Source organism: Abramis brama, assembly GCF_963993115.1.
Source record: "Abramis brama genome assembly, chromosome: 22".
NCBI classification, from domain to species: domain Eukaryota; kingdom Metazoa; phylum Chordata; class Actinopteri; order Cypriniformes; family Leuciscidae; genus Abramis; species Abramis brama.
This window is the reverse complement of record NC_139984.1, coordinates 18,058,394-18,081,160: the sequence shown is the minus strand read 5'-3', so window position 1 is coordinate 18,081,160 and position 22,767 is coordinate 18,058,394. Positions and strand designations below refer to the sequence as shown.

Here is a 22,767-nt window from a genome sequence, read left to right as displayed (position 1 = left end):
ATTTTTCTATTTTTACCCAAAATGGGGAGATGATAGCGATATGGAGCACTAAACACTCTCATGTCAATTCTGTTTCATTCATACTGGAAGCCCAGTACACACTGATTCATACCTCGCGCAGAAAGTCCACAAGTGAGATTCATAGAAGTGATTCACTTATGACGTTTCAGGAAATGCCAATATGGATATAATAACATGCAAATAGAGACATTTGACTGAAGAAACATGAAGACAAACACATGATAGCGATATCTTAGGTATTTTCATAAGAATGATGTATGTCTTTAAAGGGATAGTTCACCAAAAAAGGAAAATTGGCCCCTGATTTATTCACCCTCAAGCCATCCTAGGTGTATATGACATTCTTCTTTCAGATGAATACAATCAGAGTTATATTAAAAAATGTCCTGGGTCTTCCAAGCTTTATAATGGCAGTGAATGGCTAGAGAAAATTTGAAGCCCAAAAAAGTGCACCCATCCATGATAAAAGTGCTCCACTTTTACTCCAGGGGGTTAATAAAGGCCTTCTGAAGTGAAGTCATGTGTTTGTCTAAGGAAAATACCCATATTTATAACTTTATAATCTAAAATAACTAGCTTCAGCCAGACGACCGACCATACGCATCGATTTACGGTGGAAGACTAACCCCTGACTCGACGCACAACGTATATATATTATAGAAGAGGAGCTTCAGTTTGTTGCACAGCCCTATTTGTTTAAACCACGAGAGGCGTCTAAGCTTACGATACTCCTACATTCTACATCATACATGTGTCACAGGTTACTCTTGTGGCGCAAGTCAATTTGCTTAGTATGCGTACGATTGTCTGGCGGAAGCTAGTTATTTTAGATTATAAAGTTATAAATATGGGTATTTTTCAAAATCCCATGGCTTCGCTTCCGAAGGCCTTTATTAACCCACTGGAGCAATGTGGAGTATTTTTTTTTTTATCATGAATGGATGCACTGTTTTTTTTGGGGGGGGTTAATTTTTTTTCCAGCCATTCACTGCCATCATAAAACTTGGAGGAGCCAGGACATTTATATTAATTATGTGTGAGTAAATCATGGGCTAATTTTCATTTTTGGGTGAACTAACCCATTAATGCAATGCTAATCAACATAGCCTGTATTATAGGATTTAATAAAAATAATATATTCTCACACATGAAACCACAGAAGTAATTTCAAGTAATTTCGATTTTTGAAGCAAAACATGATATTAAACTCATAAATTGTAGTTTTTGACGGTATGCTAAGCAAACATACTAGCTTTCCCTGTTGTCAAGAGAAAATGTTTTATTACTAATCTTTAAAAGTAAGTCCAGGTAAGATCATTTGAATGTTTTTATTTGAATAATTTCATAATTGAAAGCAAAGAAGGTTAAGTGAAAGGTCCGATAAAAAAGAGAGATGTAGTATGAAAAAAAAAGTGCCAGTAAAAAATAAATAAATAAATAAATAAATAAAAAAAATTAAGTGGGGTATGGTTAACGTTAAATTAAATGCTCTTTTTTTTCGTTCTACCGAAAATGTGCTGGGAGCCTACTATTGCTTTTACATGCATCTGATTTACAGACAAATCATGCGATCTTATTTCACTGTTGTTGAGGGTTTTTCAGCTTTGTACAAAGTTTGCTTCGTACATTTAGTTTAACTGTATTGTTAAAGAGGGCGAGCTTTACCTTTCAGTTGAACTGTGTTAATGTTTTCAAGACACTTACATTGTTCTTGCTCCGTCCAAGCAATGACGGTGTCCATGTTATTAGCCGAGTTTTTTATTTACTTCGACTGCTCAATGCTCTGGTAATATCAATTGGATGACCCATTTCAGGAGTTGCCACAATTACATTTTAAAATCAGAATATGAGCATAGCTCACTTATATTCAATAAAATATTGAAACGTTAGCAATACGGATTCTAAACACGAGCGCCAGTGATTGAATGTCAAAGCGCGTTTTGAACGCCCCGCCCCCCACCTGAACTGGAAGTTTTGATTGGTTTTGCACCCGAGTCAGACCTGTGTTATTGGCTGAAGCGCTTCAGAACTGTCTGTTATTGGCTGAAGCGCAGGGCTGAGGGCTCAGCCTCCACCGACCACCGCACGCAGTCGTTTGAAAAGTGTTTGTGAAATGTAAGCTCGCTCTGTTGCTCCGTCGGCACCTTTGTCAAAGTACTCTGTACTTTTGGTGAAAAATAAATGTAGCGAAGTTGAATACTTTATTTTAATTCTACTCAAGTAAAAGTAAAAGTAGCCTACCACAATTTAATTATACTCAAGAAAGTAGAAAAAATCAAAAAATCTACTCAAGTAGCCTACTGTAACGAAAGTATTTGTAATTAGTTACTTTCCACCACTGCAAATCAGTGATGACAATAAAAAGATGAGGATATATCAGAACTCCCATCATGCAGCCCAGAGGAGAATCATAAAACTTGATATTTTTCATCCTTGGACTCATGTTAACCTCCCCTCCTGTTACAAAGAATCCCCATAAAGGGGAAATGTCTGGGTGTGGTAAAACTATGAAGCAAAGCCTTCGATTGAGCCAAAATAGCCGCAGAGGATTACAGTGTACGTGATAAATTTGAGTCATTAGCAGGCTAAAATTTACAGACGTATTAAGCCAAATAATTGCCTGATTATATGAATGATCTTTTGACACTGAAAATTCTTTCACAAATATTGTAAATTAAATATCTGCGACTATAAATTAATTGAAAATGTGACTCAACAGTTCACACTGAACTTAATCTTATCAACGTCAGGAAGTTTTCTTCCTCCTGAATGTTGCGCTTCGTGAATAAATGAATGTTGCAGGTTAATTGGATGGATTGCTTTTTTAATTGCAAGCACATCATGAACAACATAGATAATACATAATCATACTGGACTTATTAGAATGTGGAAGTCTCTGCGTTCCTTTCTACTGTGGAACAAGAGAAAAGATGTATAATTCATCACTGGGATTCGGAGCATAAACTTGAGGGTTTTCTGAACCTTATGGAGAGCCGGGGGCCTTTCTGTCAGAATAATCTTCTGAATTAATTTAATAATGTACTATTGCTGCCCTCAAACCTCTGAAGGCGCACACAATATGAAACGAGAAGGTTGTGTTAGTTTAAATTTATAACGCTGCAATAAAAGTTTCTGAGTGACTGAGGGGTGCAGTATGAGATACAAAGGAGACTGTCAATATTTGAGACCGTAAAGGATATTTTAGTGGAGCTACACAGGATAAAATGACTTACTGAATCTGATATTAAAGCTGACTTGGCTCTAACACAAGCTCGTTGACCATCACTTCTTATCGTATGATCCCTGTGGTACAGCAACATGGTGCAGGCGCATCATAAATCATGTCTCGAACACTTCAGGGCTACTGGAGTAGTGAGCACAACATGAACCTGCTGGATGTCATTTATAATTTAGAAATCACAATTCGCAAGCCTCATCCAATTATGGTTCGGGTCATCTCTAAAGGAATGAGAAAATAAAAACAAATGGAAACAAAATAAATTATTAAAACAAATAAAGTGTGCGTTAAAGTTTATGTAAAGTTTATGTACTTTATGATTGGATGGATGGAATGGATGGAAAATAAATTTCTGTCATGACAACTCTCGGAGTGTTTGGCATGGTAATGGATACAATGTTGATATGTTTTGTCTTGGTGGAATAGATCTGCTTTGCTGCTGCTGTTGGTTATTGCTGATGCCGCAGAGCAAGTACAGGACTTGCTACTGTCAATACATGCACAACACTCTGCTGTGAGCAAGTAAGACCTGCTGCTGCTAGCATACATGAATTACCCGTAGCAGATATATACAGGTGGAGCTGGGGAAGATGGAGGGTTTCTGAAAGCGCGCTGCAACTGCTACAGCAAATGCTGACCAAGTATTTGAAGATTGAGCAGCAAACTCATTGGCTACTGATACAGCAGGAACCAATCAGCTGTGCCCTATAGAGAATGACGTGATTGCAAACAGACTGAGTTAAGGACCGTTGCGCTTCGTGAATAAACGAATGTTAAGCAGGTTAATTGGATGGATTGCTTTTTAATTGTAAGCACATCATGAACAACATAGATAATACACAATCATACTGGACTTTTCAATATGTGGAAGTCTAAAAAATGTCATACTGACCCTAAACTTTTGAAGGGTAGAGTCAGAGGTTGCGTTAACCGAAAATTTTCCGTCATTTTACTGATTAAGCGATTACATGAGACATGATACGGATTTCAATAAGTTGTACTGTATCTTTCAAAATATCCCGAGATATTTATGCTTGTCTATTTTGTGCTGTAACGCAGTAAAGAGGAAGAGATGATCGGTTCATGTGGGCTTTGCACTGCCACACTTTGGCCACATTAAACGGTATTTATTGTTTGAATTTTGTAATTAAAATGATAGAATTTGAAAGCGGAGATTTCATATGAAAAGTAATAAAGCTTATTGCGATTTATTGCAGTTGCATGATGAAAACTGAAAAGTGACGCAGTCTCTGTTCATAAATAATTAAATGCATACGCTTGTCCTGTAAGTGCGTGAATGTGAACGAAAACATAAGCTATTAAATGTCTCATTTTCATATAATTGAAATATGAAAATTAAAAATGACGTGTAGGCCAATAATAGATTATGACCGAATTTTTTTTCAAAATGACGGACAATGCGAAAGTCTAACGCGAACTCTGGGTAGAGTATAATGCTCTCAATATAGTAAACATAAGACATTCTTGAGATATTACATCAGAAAAAAAAAGTTGTTTCTTCTTTTCAAACTCCACATTCTGGATTGTTTTAAGAAATGATGCAAGTGTCTTGTGGGGAAACAGTTTGTCAGTGTTGACATACACTATATAATGTCTCAGAATGTGAGCATTTAAGGAGGAAGGAGTTACACCTGCTGTCTGGGGAACAGGATCAAGTTGACTGAGAGAACGGCCCTCTAGTCAATGCCAATACACTGTGCACCATAACAAGAATGTTACATAAACGCCCATCAATTTTTCATAACTCTGGAACACAGAGGAAAGATACCCCAGCAAAAAAGACCAAGTGCTTTGAGTGTCAGTGCTCTTGTTAAATAATGAATCTTGTTCGAATGATATACGTAATATGAAAATCAAAGCAGGACTCGATATCCAGTGTAAGCTCAGATGTCGACATACAACATCTGAAAGTAGCCATTGAAAGACAGTAAAGAGTAACAGTACAGTGGATGCACTGTACTGAGACGCTGAAGACACACGCATCGGTACCAGCCGCGAGTCTACAATGTGACAGCCAGATTAATGCATACGGGTGCCTTAACACATGCAGACTGTCTCGCAGTTCTTCAGGTTTCAGCAAAGTGTGTCGCCTAGCTGTGATGTCCACATTTGTGTGTTACACAACAGCACAGGTGCAGAGACTCATCAAGACAGCAGCAGCACCTGTCATGTGACACAGAGGGTTGGAATGCATCAAACGTGTGACAGTCAGAGCCGGGACATTTGAAAATTTCACCTAGGGTCTTAGGGGTGAAATCACAAAATAAATGTAAATTACGCTCAGTACTGATTGAGGGTACGTTTCCTTTGCATTTTAGACAACAGACAACAACGTCAAAAAGATCCCTGTTCACATGGATCTGCGAAAACTACAAAAACTACAGTATTACGCATGCCAGGTCAGTAGTATCCGATGTCACTTTGTAAAGAAAAACTGGGCGCCTATAGACTGAACACGTAATACCCATGACGTCACGTTTTCACAAATTCCCATTGTTAAGTTTACATGGAGACAATAATGGCATTGGTTTAAAATACTTTGAAACTCGTTTTCAAAAGTTTTCAAAAGTTTGTGTAAATGAACGACCAAAACCCATAAAAAACGTATCTGTTTTTAGTTGAAAACCGTGTAAGAAAGCAGCATTATATTTATAATTATTTTATATATTTATATAAAATACAATTATTTTCACATTATGGCAGATAACCAATAAACTGCTGATATCTATACCTTTTTGTCAAACACTACCGTTCAAAAGTTTAGGGTTGGTAAGATTTTTTTACGTCTTTGAAAGAATTCTCTTATGCTCACCAAGGCTTGATTTATAAATATATATATATTAAAATATAAAATAACCGTTTTCTATTTATTTCTGTAATGCAAAGCGGAATTTTCTGCACACAATGGAAGTTTGTGTATATTGTTTATCGACCAATTCTAGTACTAATTCATCAAATGATGACAATATGATGGTAAATTCACTTTAGAAAATTGGGCACTAAAGCAAGACAGTGTATGGTCAAAAAAAAACAATGCTATTAACAGGTGCAATTCATTCTTAACAACTTCCCCTGCTGAAAATGAGTTATGTGTCATTACAGCCATCCATGTGATGTACAGGAAGCGTCTAACAGCTGCCCTTCAGTACTAATCAACAGTCTTTGTCTCCTCAAATAACACTAAAATTAATCCAGCCATCTTCAGTCACGTCTTCGATACAGCCGCTGAATGTGAACGTGACTGTAAATTCAGATGAAGATCAGACGAAGGACAGAGGGGTTAGTGTTGGTTTTAGAGGTGGATGAGTGGCCACAGACCATTGAGAGGTGCACACGTGGTCTTTGTAATGCAAAACAAAAACCTCATGAAAACGGTTCAGCTGCCTCTTCAAAATGCCATTAGAAAAACTAATGCTGATAAGCACCTTTAATCTTTGTCATTTAACTAAAATCTGCATTATATATGTGGTATGGAAAACAATGTACAACCCAACATGGCAGAATCAAAGGAAAATGGCATGAATAAAGGGCCATTTTTCTACTCAAGTCGTTCATCTTTCCTAGCCACTTCTTTTCGGTTCGCTTCCTGCCCCATTCTTTGCCCCACTGGAACACTGAAATTGGGCATAAAGAATCTCCAAGAACCAGCGATCGGCACCACTGGTTGCAAAACAAGTAGCTTTTCCAGATGGCTGTTTCTAAACAAGGTCCACTTCGAGTCTTTTTTCAGAGCTCTGGAGTCAAGTCCTATGACTCAACCCAGGTGCCAAAGTGAGGGAGAGAGAAAGACGAAAACAAAAAGCATTTCATGATCTGGGACAAAGGCTGAGTCTACTGTTTATTTCATTAGACTCCATTAAGAGTCAATGAGGCCAGAGAGATGCTAGCATAGCATCACCAGACTTAATTTAGAAAATGATTCCATCTCTCATTCTGAGGTCACCTAAAGGGACCCTCCACATGCAGATCCGCATCCTGAACCTGCATAATATATCCTCATTCTAACAAAGGCTAGTGGAATCAGTTCTGTAACTCTTTATGTCTTGTGAGGAAGCTACATCACATAACACATCACATCACATGAGTTATTCAGCGTTTGTCTAGGTTCTGTAAAGAGGTCCATGTTCACGAGGCCATGTAAACACCAATCACCTGCAAGCAAATCTGTTAACTTGTTATCTACACCAATTGCAATTTTCAATGATGTCTTTTAGATTTCGCAATCTTCAGAACCAAGAAAATGTCAAAACACAGCCAAAGACAATTTACTGAGCGAAATGAGAAAAATGATCAATACGGATAATTCCCGTCCATCAACAAAGTCAGAGAAGCAAACACTTAAAAGTACAAGCTGCCCTTTAAAGTGCTGTATACACCACCAGTTGAACTTTTGGTTACACTTTATTTTAAGGTGTCATTGTTACAGTGTAATTATATATTTAAGTAAAGAGTAATATTAAGCAGCTACTTACTTACTATAGGGTTAGGGTAGGATTAGGATTTGGTTGAGGGTTAGTTGCATGTAATTATGCATAATTATTATGGTAAGTACAAGTAACATATGTAACAAGGACACTGTAAAATAAAGTGTTACCGAACTTTTTTATTATTGTTTTAAAATGCATACAATAAAAAGTTAATATTATTTCGTTGCAATTAATTTATTTTAAATGTCTACAGTATTTAATTTTCAATGCGAAAAGAGATTAACTTATTATTTTACATTTGACATTGAATGATATTTTATAAATAAATTGTATTACTCTTACATGAATTAAAGTGTTATATATAAGTATATATAAAGATTTGTGTTTTGTAAAGAAATTCATGTGCAGGCACAAATTATAATGGTCTCCAAAACAATTTTCAAGCATTTAAGCATACACCTTTATAGATCAACTGACCATGACAAATAAATTCAGTCAAATGTGTCTAAACCTTTGAATGGAAATGCATGCATCTATTTAAGGACAGTCCTGGTGGGACAGGTCTGATCAGATCAGCTATGCAGGCACAGATAACACTTGTCCTTGACAACACAGAGCTGAAATATGGCAGCCTTGCACCTGTTGAGCAGACAGGATCCTTTAACAGGCAGAGGAATCTCACTGGAGTCTGTGGGTATTCAGTCGAACAGAAACTCAGGTTTGAATTCCTCCCTACTCAATCAACAGATCACTTAATGAGGGCTTAATCGAATTCTCAAGGCCGGATTGATAGGGCAAACAGCTTGTGATTACGTTAACCTCCCTGGTTGCTTCGCAGACACAAGGTTTCTGCATGGATGCATGTCTGCTTCAGTCAACCGCAGTGTCTAATTCAATACAAACTCAATTACACTCTCCGTTATAATGGCCTTTAATAACATGGTTTACTTGCAGGAGAGCAGTTCACCAGAGCCGACATAATGCATTGCACACTGAGAGAGCAGTCCTGTCATTCAAATATATACCAGTGATGAAATCAAGTCTGCTTGTTGCGATTACACTGTGCTACTGCTTTTACAATGTATTAGCATTCAAACATGCCGTTATCATATCTCCCTACTGAGACTGTGGCTGATATCCTGACAGATTCTTTATAATCACCCTTCACATCACAGAGTAAGAAGAGAAAAGTGAATGTGAAATGTTTTGGTAAACAGCTTTTGCTCTTACCCGCCGTACGCTCCAAAAGTGAAACTCCTCTTTCTCTGCGGCATCTTGGCTAATGGATACAGCTGAGTGCAAAACAGAGAGACAGAACTCTACAGAGACACCAGCACTGCCTCTGTCTCCCTGGACTGACTGAGTAGTCTGTGACTGTGTGTGTGTTTTCGTGTGTAACTGTACACATGCAGCACACTGTCCTTCCTTTCCACTCCCCTGGCTCCCTCTCTCTCACGCCTCCTTGGCAAATAAGGGACTGAGAGGCTGGCTCTGTCCACTTTCAGTCGCCCCGGTAACCGGTCCCCACTTCTCATTCATATCTTCCCTTAGTACTATTGTAAACAGGCAGAAATGGAGCAGCAACTAATGTCTTCATAATGTCATGATTGATAGATCATTATATTATATTTATTTAAAATATATGATGATGATGAGATCATATCTCTGTGTGGAGCAGGCCGGCTGATGTCAGACTCCTTGTGCATACAAAAATCTCACTGGATTATTGCAATTAATGGCAAAAGGAATGTTTGGAAATGTAAACTGATATTTCCTACTTACACACAGCAAAATATATAAATAACTGGCTTAGGCCATTTTTTTCTTTGTGGAAATACTAATGTGACTAAGACTTTTGCATAGTACTGTAAAGTAAGTCAATTAAAAATAAAATCCCTAAAAACTTATGATAAATAAAAAAATATGGTGCATATCATGTATCCCAAAAATCATTACTGGTGACGCTTGTGTGGAGAACAAAATACACACTTCAGGGATCGTGTGTCTCCTAAAAACAGCTGCTCAAACAAAAGTGTCAATGTTGACACAGAGTTGTGTTCTTTTTCAAAGTCACTTAACTATTTACCTAACTGCACATACTCCTTGAGCCTTGGACACAGTCAAAGGAGAAGTGTATTTGTAGGTCAGTCATTAAGTGACTTGCTTCGCACAGAAGGTCTTGTGGGACTTAAGTCTGAGTCTGGCAGTATGCCTCTCTGATTATTAAGCAGCACATAGTTGCCCTGTCCCATGGTTGAGTTTCAGGATTTATCTGCCTATAGCAGTTTAGAGTCTTCTTCAGCTTTTGCTGGTACATGTTTTTGTCCTTTATCAGGAGTGGATGGCACACAGGCTTCCAAAAGAACGCAAAAGCTGTGATCTCCTCAGAGATAGTCCTTATCGTCCCCGACGTGCTGTTCTCAAACCCAGACGGTCTGGAACATCTAGCCAGCGGCTGAAACCTCAATGACAAGAGAGTTAAACTGCTGATTCATCTGCAAAATCCAGGTTCATGACAGCATGCTCGACAAAATGGCTACTTGGCATTTTTCAATTGATTCAAAGGAACTAGCAAAACTGCACAAAACACATCCAGTAAACATTTTAACATGACTCTGTTATGAAGCAGGGCGAGATTGCTAATGAGAGACAGATATCAGCGCCACACGCAAGTCCCTTTTTTAGGAATATTAAGGAATGAGGACATTTCATTCTACCGAACTACCCACAAGTGCTGAACTAGTCTGTGTGTGAGACTACTACTCAAACAGTTTATTTGACGAATTTAACTTGTGAGGTAACGCAGCGCTGTTTAAATTAGTCTAACGTTACACTATCATACTAAACAGCATCTGAGTGAGTTGAAAGTTATAATGTTATTCTATGTTAGTTTGTTTGCTATATGAGACTAGCAGTAAGCTAGATCAACATTAGAATAACATACTGATCATACTCTAACATTTCATCATGTTGAGCTATAAGTTTGTCGCGGACACGGAGCTCTTGGCATCTCGAAAACGCCACACCGATATTGATCCTCATTTTATTTCTCATTTTATCCCCAAAGTCTGCTTGCCATGGTCCATAATGTTTGAACGAAACAACAGCATGCCGCTAGACATTACGCAGTTGTCCACGTCTGTCGCCATGGTTACTATGGCAGTACAAGTGTAAACCAGGGATAACGCGGATATTATGTCATTGACAGGCGACAAGTGATAAGGGACAGGCACTATTTAAAATTGTGAATTTCCCTGAATTTACAAATCCTTGGAAACATTTAGGATAATGGAAGTACACAATTGAAAGAAATATATAACATTTTGCAAGTGTTTTTTTGATATTTTGATACAAAATTCTTACATATTGTACCTTTAATATGTGCTTTATAAGTATTAATAATATCCTAGTAATATGCATGCTATTAGCAACTAGTTAATAGTGAGAATTGGACCCTAAACTAAAGTGTTACCATTTAGATTTTTTGGTTGCATGTTTTTGTTTTCTTTTTTGCATGTAGCATGTTAAAATTGGCAGTGTATAGGCTGTCTGTGTGTGTGTGTGTGTGTGTGTGTTTTGGTTTATATTACATTGTGGGAACCAAATGTCCCCACAAGGATAGTAAAACATGAGATCACCTCCATTGTGGGGACCAGCCAGCGGTCCCCACGAGGGAAATGGGTTAATAAACATACTAAATTATATTTTTTTGAAAATGTAAAAATGCAGAAAGTTTTCTGTGATGGGTAGGTTTAGGGGTAGGGTTAGTGTAAGGAGATAGAATATACAGTTTGTACAGTATAAAAACCATTAAGTCTATGGAGAGTCCCCACAAAGATGTGTGTACCTGTTTGTGTGTGTGTGTGTGTGTGTGTGTGTTTAACATACAACAGTTACTTCTGGTCCTTGAATCTGATTGGCTAAGAGGTCTTTCCAGCGATATTCTACCAGTATCACCAGTATGTTTCTTATGCTCAAATGGCATTAAAAAAAGCTAGACCAGCTAATTCGCATGTTCAGTCCAAAGCGTGGGTATCAGGTTTCTATGAGAACCAAAGTTTCTAATGGGAACTGCAGTGTGCAATAATACATGATATTGCGACACAGCGATTGGCTCTTTTAAGGCAAATTCACACCGCACAGACAAACACCAACAGCCAATATCCTAGTAATATGCATGCTATTAGCAACTAGTTAATAGTGAGAATTGGACCCTAAACTAAAGTGTTACCATTTTGATTTTTTGGTTGCATGTTTTTGTTTTCTTTTTTGCATGTAAGCATGTTAAAATTGGGAGTGTATAGGCTGTGTGTGTGTGTGTGTGTGTGTGTGTGTGTGTGTGTGTGCGTGTGTGTGTGTGTGTGTTTAACATACATACAACAGTTAATTCTTGTCCTTGAATCTGATTGGCTAAGAGGTCTTTCCAGCGATATTCTACCAGTATCACCAGTATGTTTCTTATGCTCAAATGGCATTAAAAAAAGCTAGACCAGCTAATTCACATGTGCAGTCCAAAGCGTGGGTATCAGGTTTCTATGAGAACCAAAGTTTCTAATGGGAACTGCAGTGACACAATGATATTGCGACACAGCGATTGGCTCTTTTAAGGCAAATTCACACCGCACAGACAAACACCAACAAACAAGTTGGCCATTGGACTTTTAATTTTTTGAAAAATATCAAATGTCATGTTCACACTGCCCCAACAGACACTGACAAACGCTGATTGAACATGTTCAGTAGGGTGAAATCAAACCCCAACCAACGGTAACAGACGCCGACAGGGGTAACACACTGATCTGACAAAACCCAACAAACATGTTTGTTGCCATTTGTCCGTGCAGTGTGAACTGTCCACCAAATTGCGTGTTGCAGTTTCTCCCATTCATAAATAATAGGAGTGCACCGTCTTTGTACATCTATAGGAGCTAACCCACTATTTTTTAGGCAAGAATGTAGTTGTTTAAACTTAAAATATGCGGTTTATAATTTGTGATACATATATATACATATTTGTAGCCGCAAATTCTGTAGACTCAATTCATTGAGATTTACGTATCTAAAGAAAGTCCAGCTACATGAAAGCCCTGACGTGCCCTATGATATGTTGTCAGTCCGCCCACAGAGTAGACAGGCTGTCCTCACTGACTCAGATGGCTGCTCTCAGCTCAAAGATATTTGCTCTAAGGGAATAAACTGCCAGGTAGACATTGATCAGACGCAAATACTGTTTACGCAGCTCTTATTTTTCTGCTTCGGGCCACCGCTGTTCATCATTTCAGACCCAGATGCTCCAAAGTGAATGCTTATTGTTTGAGGGGCAAACTGAAGCCATATCAGTCACATCTCATACAAATGAACGTGGCAACTCCCGTTCACAAGCCAATAAACTCTCATGTCCTTCACAGCCCCTGAGCAAATGGGATTTGTGAGTGTGAGACCAAGGGACTAATATGAACTGTGAACTTATAACATGTCGGTGAAGACAGAAATCAGAGTCTAGGCGAAAACTCACAGGCTGGAGTCTGAAAACTCCTGAAATAACAGAGAGACTTTAAAAAGCATGAATCTATCAAAGATCTGCTTTCAGCTAAAATGAATAAAGTGCAGACTGCAGACAGTGGTGTAGTTGTTTATGAGCTGTTGATCCTGTGGCGTGAAAAGGTTCAGCTTACTTCCCCTCAGGCGGGAGGGTTAATTACACCATAACATTTACTCTGTCTCATGATAAACACCTTGCTTATGGCCACAGCATATAAAAGAGGTTCAACCATGGCTAAGACTATATTTCAACTGGAGAAGAGATGTTTTCAAGGGAGAGGTATTTAGAGGGTAATTGTGCTGGAAATTATCTACAGCCTGTCTTTGCCTGCATTTCATTTCATATCAGACTTACACACCACATGCCAGCTACATTAAAACAAGATTACTTCCTCCAATACTTTACTCATAAATCTCTATTTTATGTGTCTAGATCTTGTTTCAGAAAGGGGAAAAAACAAACAGAACTACTTTTCACAGGCAGTCAGCTTGTGAAGTTTAAAGTGGCCATAGATGTGGCTGTTTGAATGGAGGATTTTTAGAAGCGTCCACATGACCCCATGTCCAAGCAAGGGAAGCAGCCATGGCCTCCTGCACACTGTGCCCTTTCACTAGAGCTCAGTACACTACTGCAGAAACACTGACAGAAAGAGACAGTTGTTCAAGCATACCATAGGCATACCTAGAAAAACTAAGGGGGGGGGGGGGGGGGGGTATATTAAACAGACAGACAGATGTAAGAATGCTAAGAAGAGGCTAAACATATTCATTAAAAGAAGACCATCAAATTTAGTTTCTCAGCAGACACTAGATCCCTCTCCGGAAACTCTGTGCTGGATCAATGATCTGACTAAGTGACTGTTTGGCATATTCCGTGCCCATCGATCTTAGTGCCATGTAGAGAAGATCTATTATAGTAATAATGGATGCTTGGTACAATGATACTCCTGTGCCAGTTGGACCAGACCTACAGACACACGGTGAAGTACAACCAGAGTTCATCTCTATCTCCTGAGGCTGAGAGCTCAATCTTTCTCTTTCTCGCAAATATATGCCTCATATATCAATGCATTTACGCTTGCAAATAAATCCTTAAGAGATGTCAGTTGCACAACCAGTTCAGAGCAACACTGGCACCTACTGGCAGATCATGCAACTGCAAGAAAAAGTTATATGTGTTTGTGTGTGTGTGAGAGAGAGAGAGAGAGAGAGAGAGAGAGAGAGAGAGAGAGAGAGAGAGAGAGAGAGAGAGAGAGAGAGAGAGAGAGACAGACTCTGAACCGCCCACAATCCATTCCCTGGGTCACCTTGATTTTGCCAAGTAAGACATGTCCTGGAACAACATTCCGCCCAAATGCATAGTCATAACCCTATCCCTACCCATAAACCTAAACCTACCCATAATTTTCCCTAAAAATCAGAGTGAAATAATATGTGAATAACACTGATGTAATAGATGCACCTGGTTGTAAGCCTAAACTTGACATAAACTGTAAACTTGTCCCTCAAATCTGACCATCTGATGTATTTTACACACAAAACTGGAAAGCAGTTTCTCACTCTGGCAAGCTGTGATCTGGCTGGATGGCTTCCAATAAGCACTTTTGAAGATACATATAAAGCACAGCCTCAAAATGTTTTTTTTTTTTTTTTAAACTCTAATTGTCCAACACATAATAAAAATACATTTCAGTCATATGCGTCAGAAGTGTCTCGACTTGCTTGTGCTTGAAAATGGATTCTTTCATTTTCTTTTAAAAAATGTGTCATGAGTCTCTCTAGCCTACACTATCACTAAGAAATCTACACAAACGTGAGAGAGAAAGAAGAGGACAAAATACAGAAATAAAGATGAGAGAAAAAATAGATAGATAGATAGATAGATAGATAGATAGATAGATAGATAGATAGATAGATAGATAGATAGATAGATAGATATATACTAAATTCAATAGACAATTGTTAAAAAACTTGAAAAAAAAATATTTTCTTACATGTAATGAATAAATCACTCACAAAAAAGGTTGTCTAACTTTCCTTGACATTATCATGCTACATACAGCAGGACGATATCAAGTATATCATCTTTCATGTCCAGTGAGGTTCAGAAAGTCATATGTGTAGTATCCCAGAAGGCGTCCAGCAGAGAGTGTGTTGCACTTACGCATCACAGCAGAGCTAAATGACTTTCTTATCTGCGTGATGCAGCAATACACCTGGTGCTTCTAGGTATGTCCTACATAACTCAGCATATTGGTGCACATTCATTCAGAGCACGTTGTACAGACTACCGCTGCCGTGACTGCCCAGCACTGTTTGTGCATGGATTCTCTGAGATACAAACGGAAGGTTTTCTTCGAAGTTCTATTACAGAAGAACACGCAATCAGTCAATAAAATAATATTAATACTGTACAATAGTAATACTGCAATGATGAATAACTGCAAAGATTCGAGCCATACTGTTCGATAGCTCTCCGTGAAGAACTGAACAAGATTTAAGTCACTCTCCATTACACTGTGGAGTCAAATGCTCCAAACAAACATATAATCCTCTGATGTGAAATAAAGCTGAAATGAATAATAAATATTAGGATAAAAAAAAGGAAGTTGAAGTACTAAAATTACAACAACAACAAAAAAAATAGAAATATCGGGTTTTGTGTAAGGGATGAGGCAATCACTCAAGGTGCAGAACAATTGGCTTTTTTTGTTATAAAAAATAAAACAAAAACAAATAAAAACTACCCCATGGGAAAAAACTCTGGATCCAAACACAGGGCAGGGTAGGACAGGTTAAGGTAGGGCAAGGTAGGGCAGGGCAGGGCAGGGCAGGACATAACAACGAACTCACACAGGACTGCAAACACAGTTGTGCTTGCAGTCCTGTGTGAGTTTGTTGTTATGTACAAAGCAGATAAAGCAGGTATTCCAACTCCCAACTTCAGTATTCTCTCAGCTCTACTTCGAAGGATCTGAAACTCCACATAACCTGAACAAAGAGAGACAGGCAATAAGTCTGTGGGGTGCAAGAGAGTCTAAGACAGGATTCAGACAAGGCTAGAGAGCCAGAGAAAGTGAATATGCAGGGAGGACACATCATGATGGACTGTCCATCACTAAAGCTTGCCAGTAGTTTTGGCTCTCATGTAAGTGTCATCTTAATGTATCGTTCAGTAAAAGTACTCTTCAGCTCAGCAAGAGAACAGGGCATTAAGTTGGAGCTATCTGTCAGTCCCGGACAGTGTATTTTCAGTCAAGCCATCACTCTCAAAGGCCATCCGGTTTACCCAGCTTTCTCCTCACCTACTGTGACTTTTCTGCCTGGGAAGCTTTCCAAAGTAAACTGACATTTCTCTCAAAAGACTTGGAGTGTCGTTCTTCTGTTGCATTCTGATAACTTCATGAAGATGAAAGCACACAAACTACCTGTTCATCTTATGAATTTCATACATTTGTCCCTGGTATACAGTCCTTCACTCAAATTATATCAATTATAAAGAAGGAAATGCTGGTAAATGCTAATTAATCTCAAATCTTAATCTTCAAAAAGTGCATAAATTATGTTATGAATATGGTGCATTTTCTTAAAATTGTAACTTTATAGCATATGTTTTGGGTCTTATTGTCAATGGTTCATTGGTGCACAATATTTCAAAGAACATCGAGTTCTTCTGATCCCCTTCAAACACCTGTTTCGGTAAATCAAATAGCTCAAGTAAAATATTGCAATACTATTTTGTGGTGGCTTTAAATATAATAGATGACAGTTAAGCAGTGAAACAAAGCATGCATATTCAATATAAAGCAATCACAACACAACAGAATAACAGATTGTCTCATTTTGCAAAAGAGTGAAGATGACATCAGTGCTGAATAAGTGGCTTCAAGGGTCACTTCAGCAAATAAACAAAATAAGCTTTTCCCACAATTCTTTGCATTGAGCATATGTCAACAGGCATTCTGCAGCCAACAAGTCCATTCAATTAATGAAACATTTGGCATTTTTTACCACACAAAAGCACATCCCAAACAACAAAGTGCTTTGCTGGTAATTATATGGGCAATTTAATTTCTTAGAATGCCAATGCTACATAAAGCAGCCTGTTTGTTTGCCAAGCTGCAGAGTAAATCTGGCAAACTAAATCTTCTACTTAAAGAAATGTGAGCATCTCTCAGGGTGAAGGAAGGGACGACATCTTCGCTCCTGTGGCTTTGCTTCAAACCTTAGCTCTTTATCAAAGACTTCTGGCTCATTTAATATCACAACAGCTAAGGCGAACACGGAGCAGTCAGATCTAAGCAGCTGGATAATATCTGACTTAAAACTGAAAGTAGATCACAAGTGATCTGCAAACAAAATATTGCTTTTAAAAATTAAATACCAATAATAATAGACGCCATTTCCATCTGCTTACTAATGCCGCAGACAGAGATGACATGAATGGCAACTTAATTTTTCTCTGCAAAAAATCGAAAGAAATGAAGTGCAAACGGCATAGCTTACTCTAATGACATTACGGTGTGGTTCCGCAGTGAGCCAAGCTGCTAACTGAGATTGGCAGAACATCACTGCTAGAATCCATGAATACAGATGAAGAAGCTTCATAATCAAGTAATAAACATGCTCTAATAGATTGTGTCGGTATGTAAATCAAAACAAAAAATGACTTAAGCAGATTTTTTAAGGGCTTCTCATCACAAGTTATAGAGCAGGGGTAGTTTTTAGAGTAAGATATAAAAAGGAAAATGTATTACATTTATCTGAGAGAAAAAGGCAACTCCTTACAATATTCACTTTTTATGGTGCTGAAAATACTTTTGCAAACTAGATGACTAAACTATAGAATGAAGTTTTCATATCACTTTTCATTCATATTACCTCAGCTACCATTCAAAAGATTGTGGTCGGTAAGATTTTTATTTTTTAATGTTTTTGAAAGAAGTCTCTAATGCTAACAAAGGCTAATTTTTTAACAAAAATACAGTAAAAACAGCAATATTCTGAAATATCACTACAATTGAAACAGCTGAATTTATATACTGTATATATATATATACACTACCGGTCAAATGTTTTAGATCGGTAAGATTTTTAATGTTTTTAAAAGAAGTCTCTTCTGCTCACCAAGGCTGTGTTTATTTGATTAACAAAAACAGTAATATTGTGAAATATTATTACAATTTAAAACAGCTGTTTTCTATGTGAATATATAGTAAAGTGTAATTTATTCCTGTGATCAAAGCTGAATTTTCAGCATCATTACTCCAGTCTTCAGTGTCACATGATCCTTCAGAAATCATTCTAAAATGATGATTTGATGCTCAAGAAACATTCGTTATTATTATCAGTGTTGAAAACAGTTTTTTACATTTTTATTTCATGATGCTATGATGAATAGAAAGTTCAAAAGAACAGCACTTATCTGAAATCTAAAGCTTTTGTAACATTAAACACTACCCTTCAAAAGTTTGGGGTCAGTAAGAATTTTATTTTTATTTTTGGGGGAAAGAAATAAAATAAATCAATACTTTTATTCATCAAGGATGAGTTAAACTGATCAAAAGTGACAGTAAAGACATTTATAATGTTAGAAAAGATTCTATTTTAAATAAATGCTGTTCTTTTGAACTTTCTATTCATCAAAGAATCCTGGAAAAAAATGTGTACACAACTGTTTTCAACATTGATAATAATAATGAATGTTTCTTGAGCATCAAATCCTCATATTAGAGTGATTTCTGAAGGATCATGTGACACTGAAGACTGAAGTAATGATGCTGAAAACTCAGCTTTGATCACAGGAATAAATTACACTTTAAAATATATTAAAATAGAAAACAGTCATTTTAAATTGTCATAATATTTCACAATAATACTTTTTTTTAATTATTTTTTTTATCAAATAAATGCAGCCTTGGTGAGCAGAAGAGACTTCTTTTAAAAACATAAAAAATCTTACCGATCTAAAACTTTTGACCGGTAGTGTATATATATATATATATATATATATATATATATATATATATTACTTAAGTTATAAACATCGATCAAAATGACAACATGCGTAAAGAAGCTAATGCTGCGGTATTTCATTCTGAGCTTGAGTGACCCAATGTGCTTTGAAAACATATATTACATACACTTCCAAAAAAATCAATTCTCCATCAAAAAAACAAATTAATCTTCCATTTGAGCAACTTCCTGTTCACTCTAGACGCTCACATCTGCTAAAATTAGTGTTTATAAATGAGAGGCATACTTCAAGTTTGATTTTTATATTCATTGTGTTATAACCATAATCAAAATGCTATAGTTCTTGAGATTAATGTAATGCGTTCTTTAGAAAATGTATGTCCTGCCATGACCCGACCTATCATGCCATATAACAATTATGCTAAAATATATAGATTCAATTATTATATTTTTTTTTTAGTATTCAAAAGTTTTTAAAACCATATTAAAACAATTAAGCTAAAATATATAGATTCAATTATTATATTTTTTTTTTAGTATTCAAAAGTTTTTAAAACCATAAATGTGATCAATGTTTTGTTTGTCATATAGTTCTGCTCATATTACCAATTCATGACAAATTACCATATAAGGGAGCTGCTTTTCCCTCAAAAATGGTAACACATTGAGAATAAAAAAATACAAACAAAAAGACTTGTCAATTATGCTTAAAATCAGATAAAAAGTTTAAGAAGTAACCATGGTGATGTTTAAATCTTTAAACATAAACATCTAAAATATTTCAACTAACAACAACTATAGCAGGTTTCTTATCAGAAACTGATTTACGGACCTTATTCCAGATGTTAAGCATCTAGCAGAACCTGGAAAGGTGCCATGAACACAGATACAACATTTATCAAAGGGAGAGGAAGTGTTCTCAGAAAGCACAATAAATCATTGTGATACAGAGAAACAGATATATGGCCTGAAAATAATGATAATCACATTAACCATTAGCCTGCCGGACACTAATGGTGTACATACAACATATAGTACGTCCATTTTTCAAAGTTTATGTGTTCATGGCTCTGATTTATTCACTACATAATCGCAAAATACATAATTTTGAATTAACCTTAGGACACCTTGAATAATAAATAAGAGTCAGGCTACATGTGTGCACTGTTCTCACACTCAAAAGCACTCCTTCCAGGTTCCAGCCTTACCACTTCAAGTCCCTCTGGAGAGATCCAGCAGCCAATTAGCTGAAGCCCTGAGGCAGCTTGACGCATCTCAGGCAGGATCCAGGGTGACAGATCTGTTCTTGCTTAAAGCTCAACTCTGAGGAAGAGCAAGCTACTGCAAACAAATACCTAATCTAAAGCAGCACTATTCATCCAACTGTCCCAACAGAGCCAACAAATCTGAGGAATGAGGTCTTGTCTCTTAGATGAGCATGCAAAACATGGCAGAGTGCTGAGTGCACTGTATGGCCCTTTATCTGACGACATGCTGAGCGGTCAAAAGGGATACTCTTCTCATGGAAATATGCCAACTTCTCGTGCACAGAGTGGACCCAAAAAATAAATAAATAAATAAATATATATATATTTATATATTATATATATATATATATATATATATATATATATATATATACAAAAAAATACAAAGCATTAATGATGAATAAGACAGCATATTTTTTTTTCAGGAAAATCACAATTCACGATTAAAAAAAATAAATAAATCATGTTTGTTTTACTATTTTGCAAGTGACTGAGCATTACAGGCAAACTTATGTCCCTATTTTAAAAACAAAGCCTTACAAGGCAACAAAATATAAATTAAAAAAAGAATGGCAGACATTTAGGCCAAAGTGGCGAAGATACAAATTATTTTCTTTGTTATTAAAAGATAAGAACAAAGATACACATACTGTAACATATACACAACATATAATATACAAATGAAATAAACTGATTTATTTTTTCAGCTACATTAGGTGATTCATGTACAGTCAGATGTTCTTTGTCTCTGTGTCAGTAAATCAAGTCCCTAAACGGTATGGATGTGACGGTGAGGATATTTTCCCACAGGTTAATCAAAGTGTGGCAACACCGGTTATACCGGGATCACCGGCGGGGGCTTTTAAATTGCTAATTTGAAAGCGAAACTAAAATGTGCACGCATAAGCATTCCCAATGCTGCGGAGCAGAGCGAGCGTTTTCAATTAATTCCTACCATAGGAATGAAATAAAAACAGTTGCTCTGTTCTTCTTGCTCCGTGCCCGTGGACACACACCGTTATGAATGGATGCTTGAATGGTGATCATTAGCCTATTATTCTTAATGAAAAAAACAACAACAAAACAGTACAATGACAAATTCGCTTATATAGGCGCTTTTAAATTTCGCTTTGACACCAAATATTCCGCAATCATCTGGTCAGTCAGCTCCTCACTCTTGTGATAAATGAAATCTGACTCCTGTTGCTGATCTGTGCTGCGACTATCGTTCGGCTCACAATTTATTAAGCAGGTACATTCAGTTTTTAATTGTAGTGTCTGTTCTCTTACTGAACTAATGATTTTATTAGGAAAAAAAATCTAAATTGAGTCACATCGATGTCACGTGTCTTTACGGGATTTTTACGGGTCGTGTGAACGCACTCTCTCATTCCGGAAAATCACTCGCAGTGTGAATGAACCAAAATCAAACGAACCCGGGTCAAATCCCGGCTCACTTTATCCGTGTATTTTCCGGAATCTCTGTGTGAAAGGGGCTTTAGTCTCCCCAGGTGTAGCTTGTTTCCTCATTACCTAGTTAGGTTGTTTGCCCCTGTGTATTTATAGCCCTTGTGTTTCACTTGTTACTTTGTCAGTTGTTGTACATGTAATGGTTGCTTCTGTCTCTGTGATCCTTGTGGTTTTGTTACTTGAGTTCTGTGTTATCTGTTTAATGTTTTACTTTATTAAAAACCCTGCGTTTAGATCCTCACCTTCTCCAGTTTTCTCCAGCACGTTACAGGACAACTGACCGCAATTGGATCTAGCAGCAGTAACAATCTGACCTAAGACGGCTTACGGCAGCATGGGCACCACTTTGTTTGATCATGCCAACCTTCTCCTCTCCAGGACACAAGATGGCTGCCTGATTGAGGATTATGTTGAAGAATTTTTAGAACTCTCCTACATGGTACCTTGGAATGAGGGCACCTTAAAAACTGTTTTGGAGCGGGTTGGACTATCATCTTGTCCAACAGGTTACAGCGGCTTCAACAACCACTTGTTCACTGCAGCAGTACCTCGGGGATGTCCTGAGGCTGAAGTGGATCGTCCTACACAGTAGGTGTGGTGGAAGGAGCCCTTTCCCCACCATCCAAACTGGCGCAGTCCTCTTCAGTCCTTCAGTCTCCAGCCTCTGTCCAGAGTCCAGTTAAGGCAGAGCCCTCTGCCAAGATGGAGAGTTCCTCTGCCGTCCCGTCATGGCCGCCCTTCCATTTAGATCCACACCTTCTCCAGTTTTCTCCAGCACATTAACAGTTAGTGTGCAGAAATCAAG

The 22,767-nt window shown here is 37.4% G+C and overlaps 1 protein-coding gene across 1 annotated transcript in view; it reads right to left on the bottom strand.

The window, feature by feature from the left end:
* rap1gapa (RAP1 GTPase activating protein a) overlaps positions 1 to 9,068 on the bottom strand; it is a 78,506-nt gene extending 69,438 nt beyond the window's left edge. Inside the window, exon 1 of the mRNA XM_084099150.1 lies at positions 8,938 to 9,068. Within this exon, the coding sequence (XP_083955276.1) occupies positions 8,938 to 8,981 (44 nt within the window). The 5' untranslated portion in view covers positions 8,982 to 9,068. The remainder of the gene's footprint in view (positions 1 to 8,937) is intronic.
* Positions 9,069 to 22,767: the final 13,699 nt, after the last annotated feature.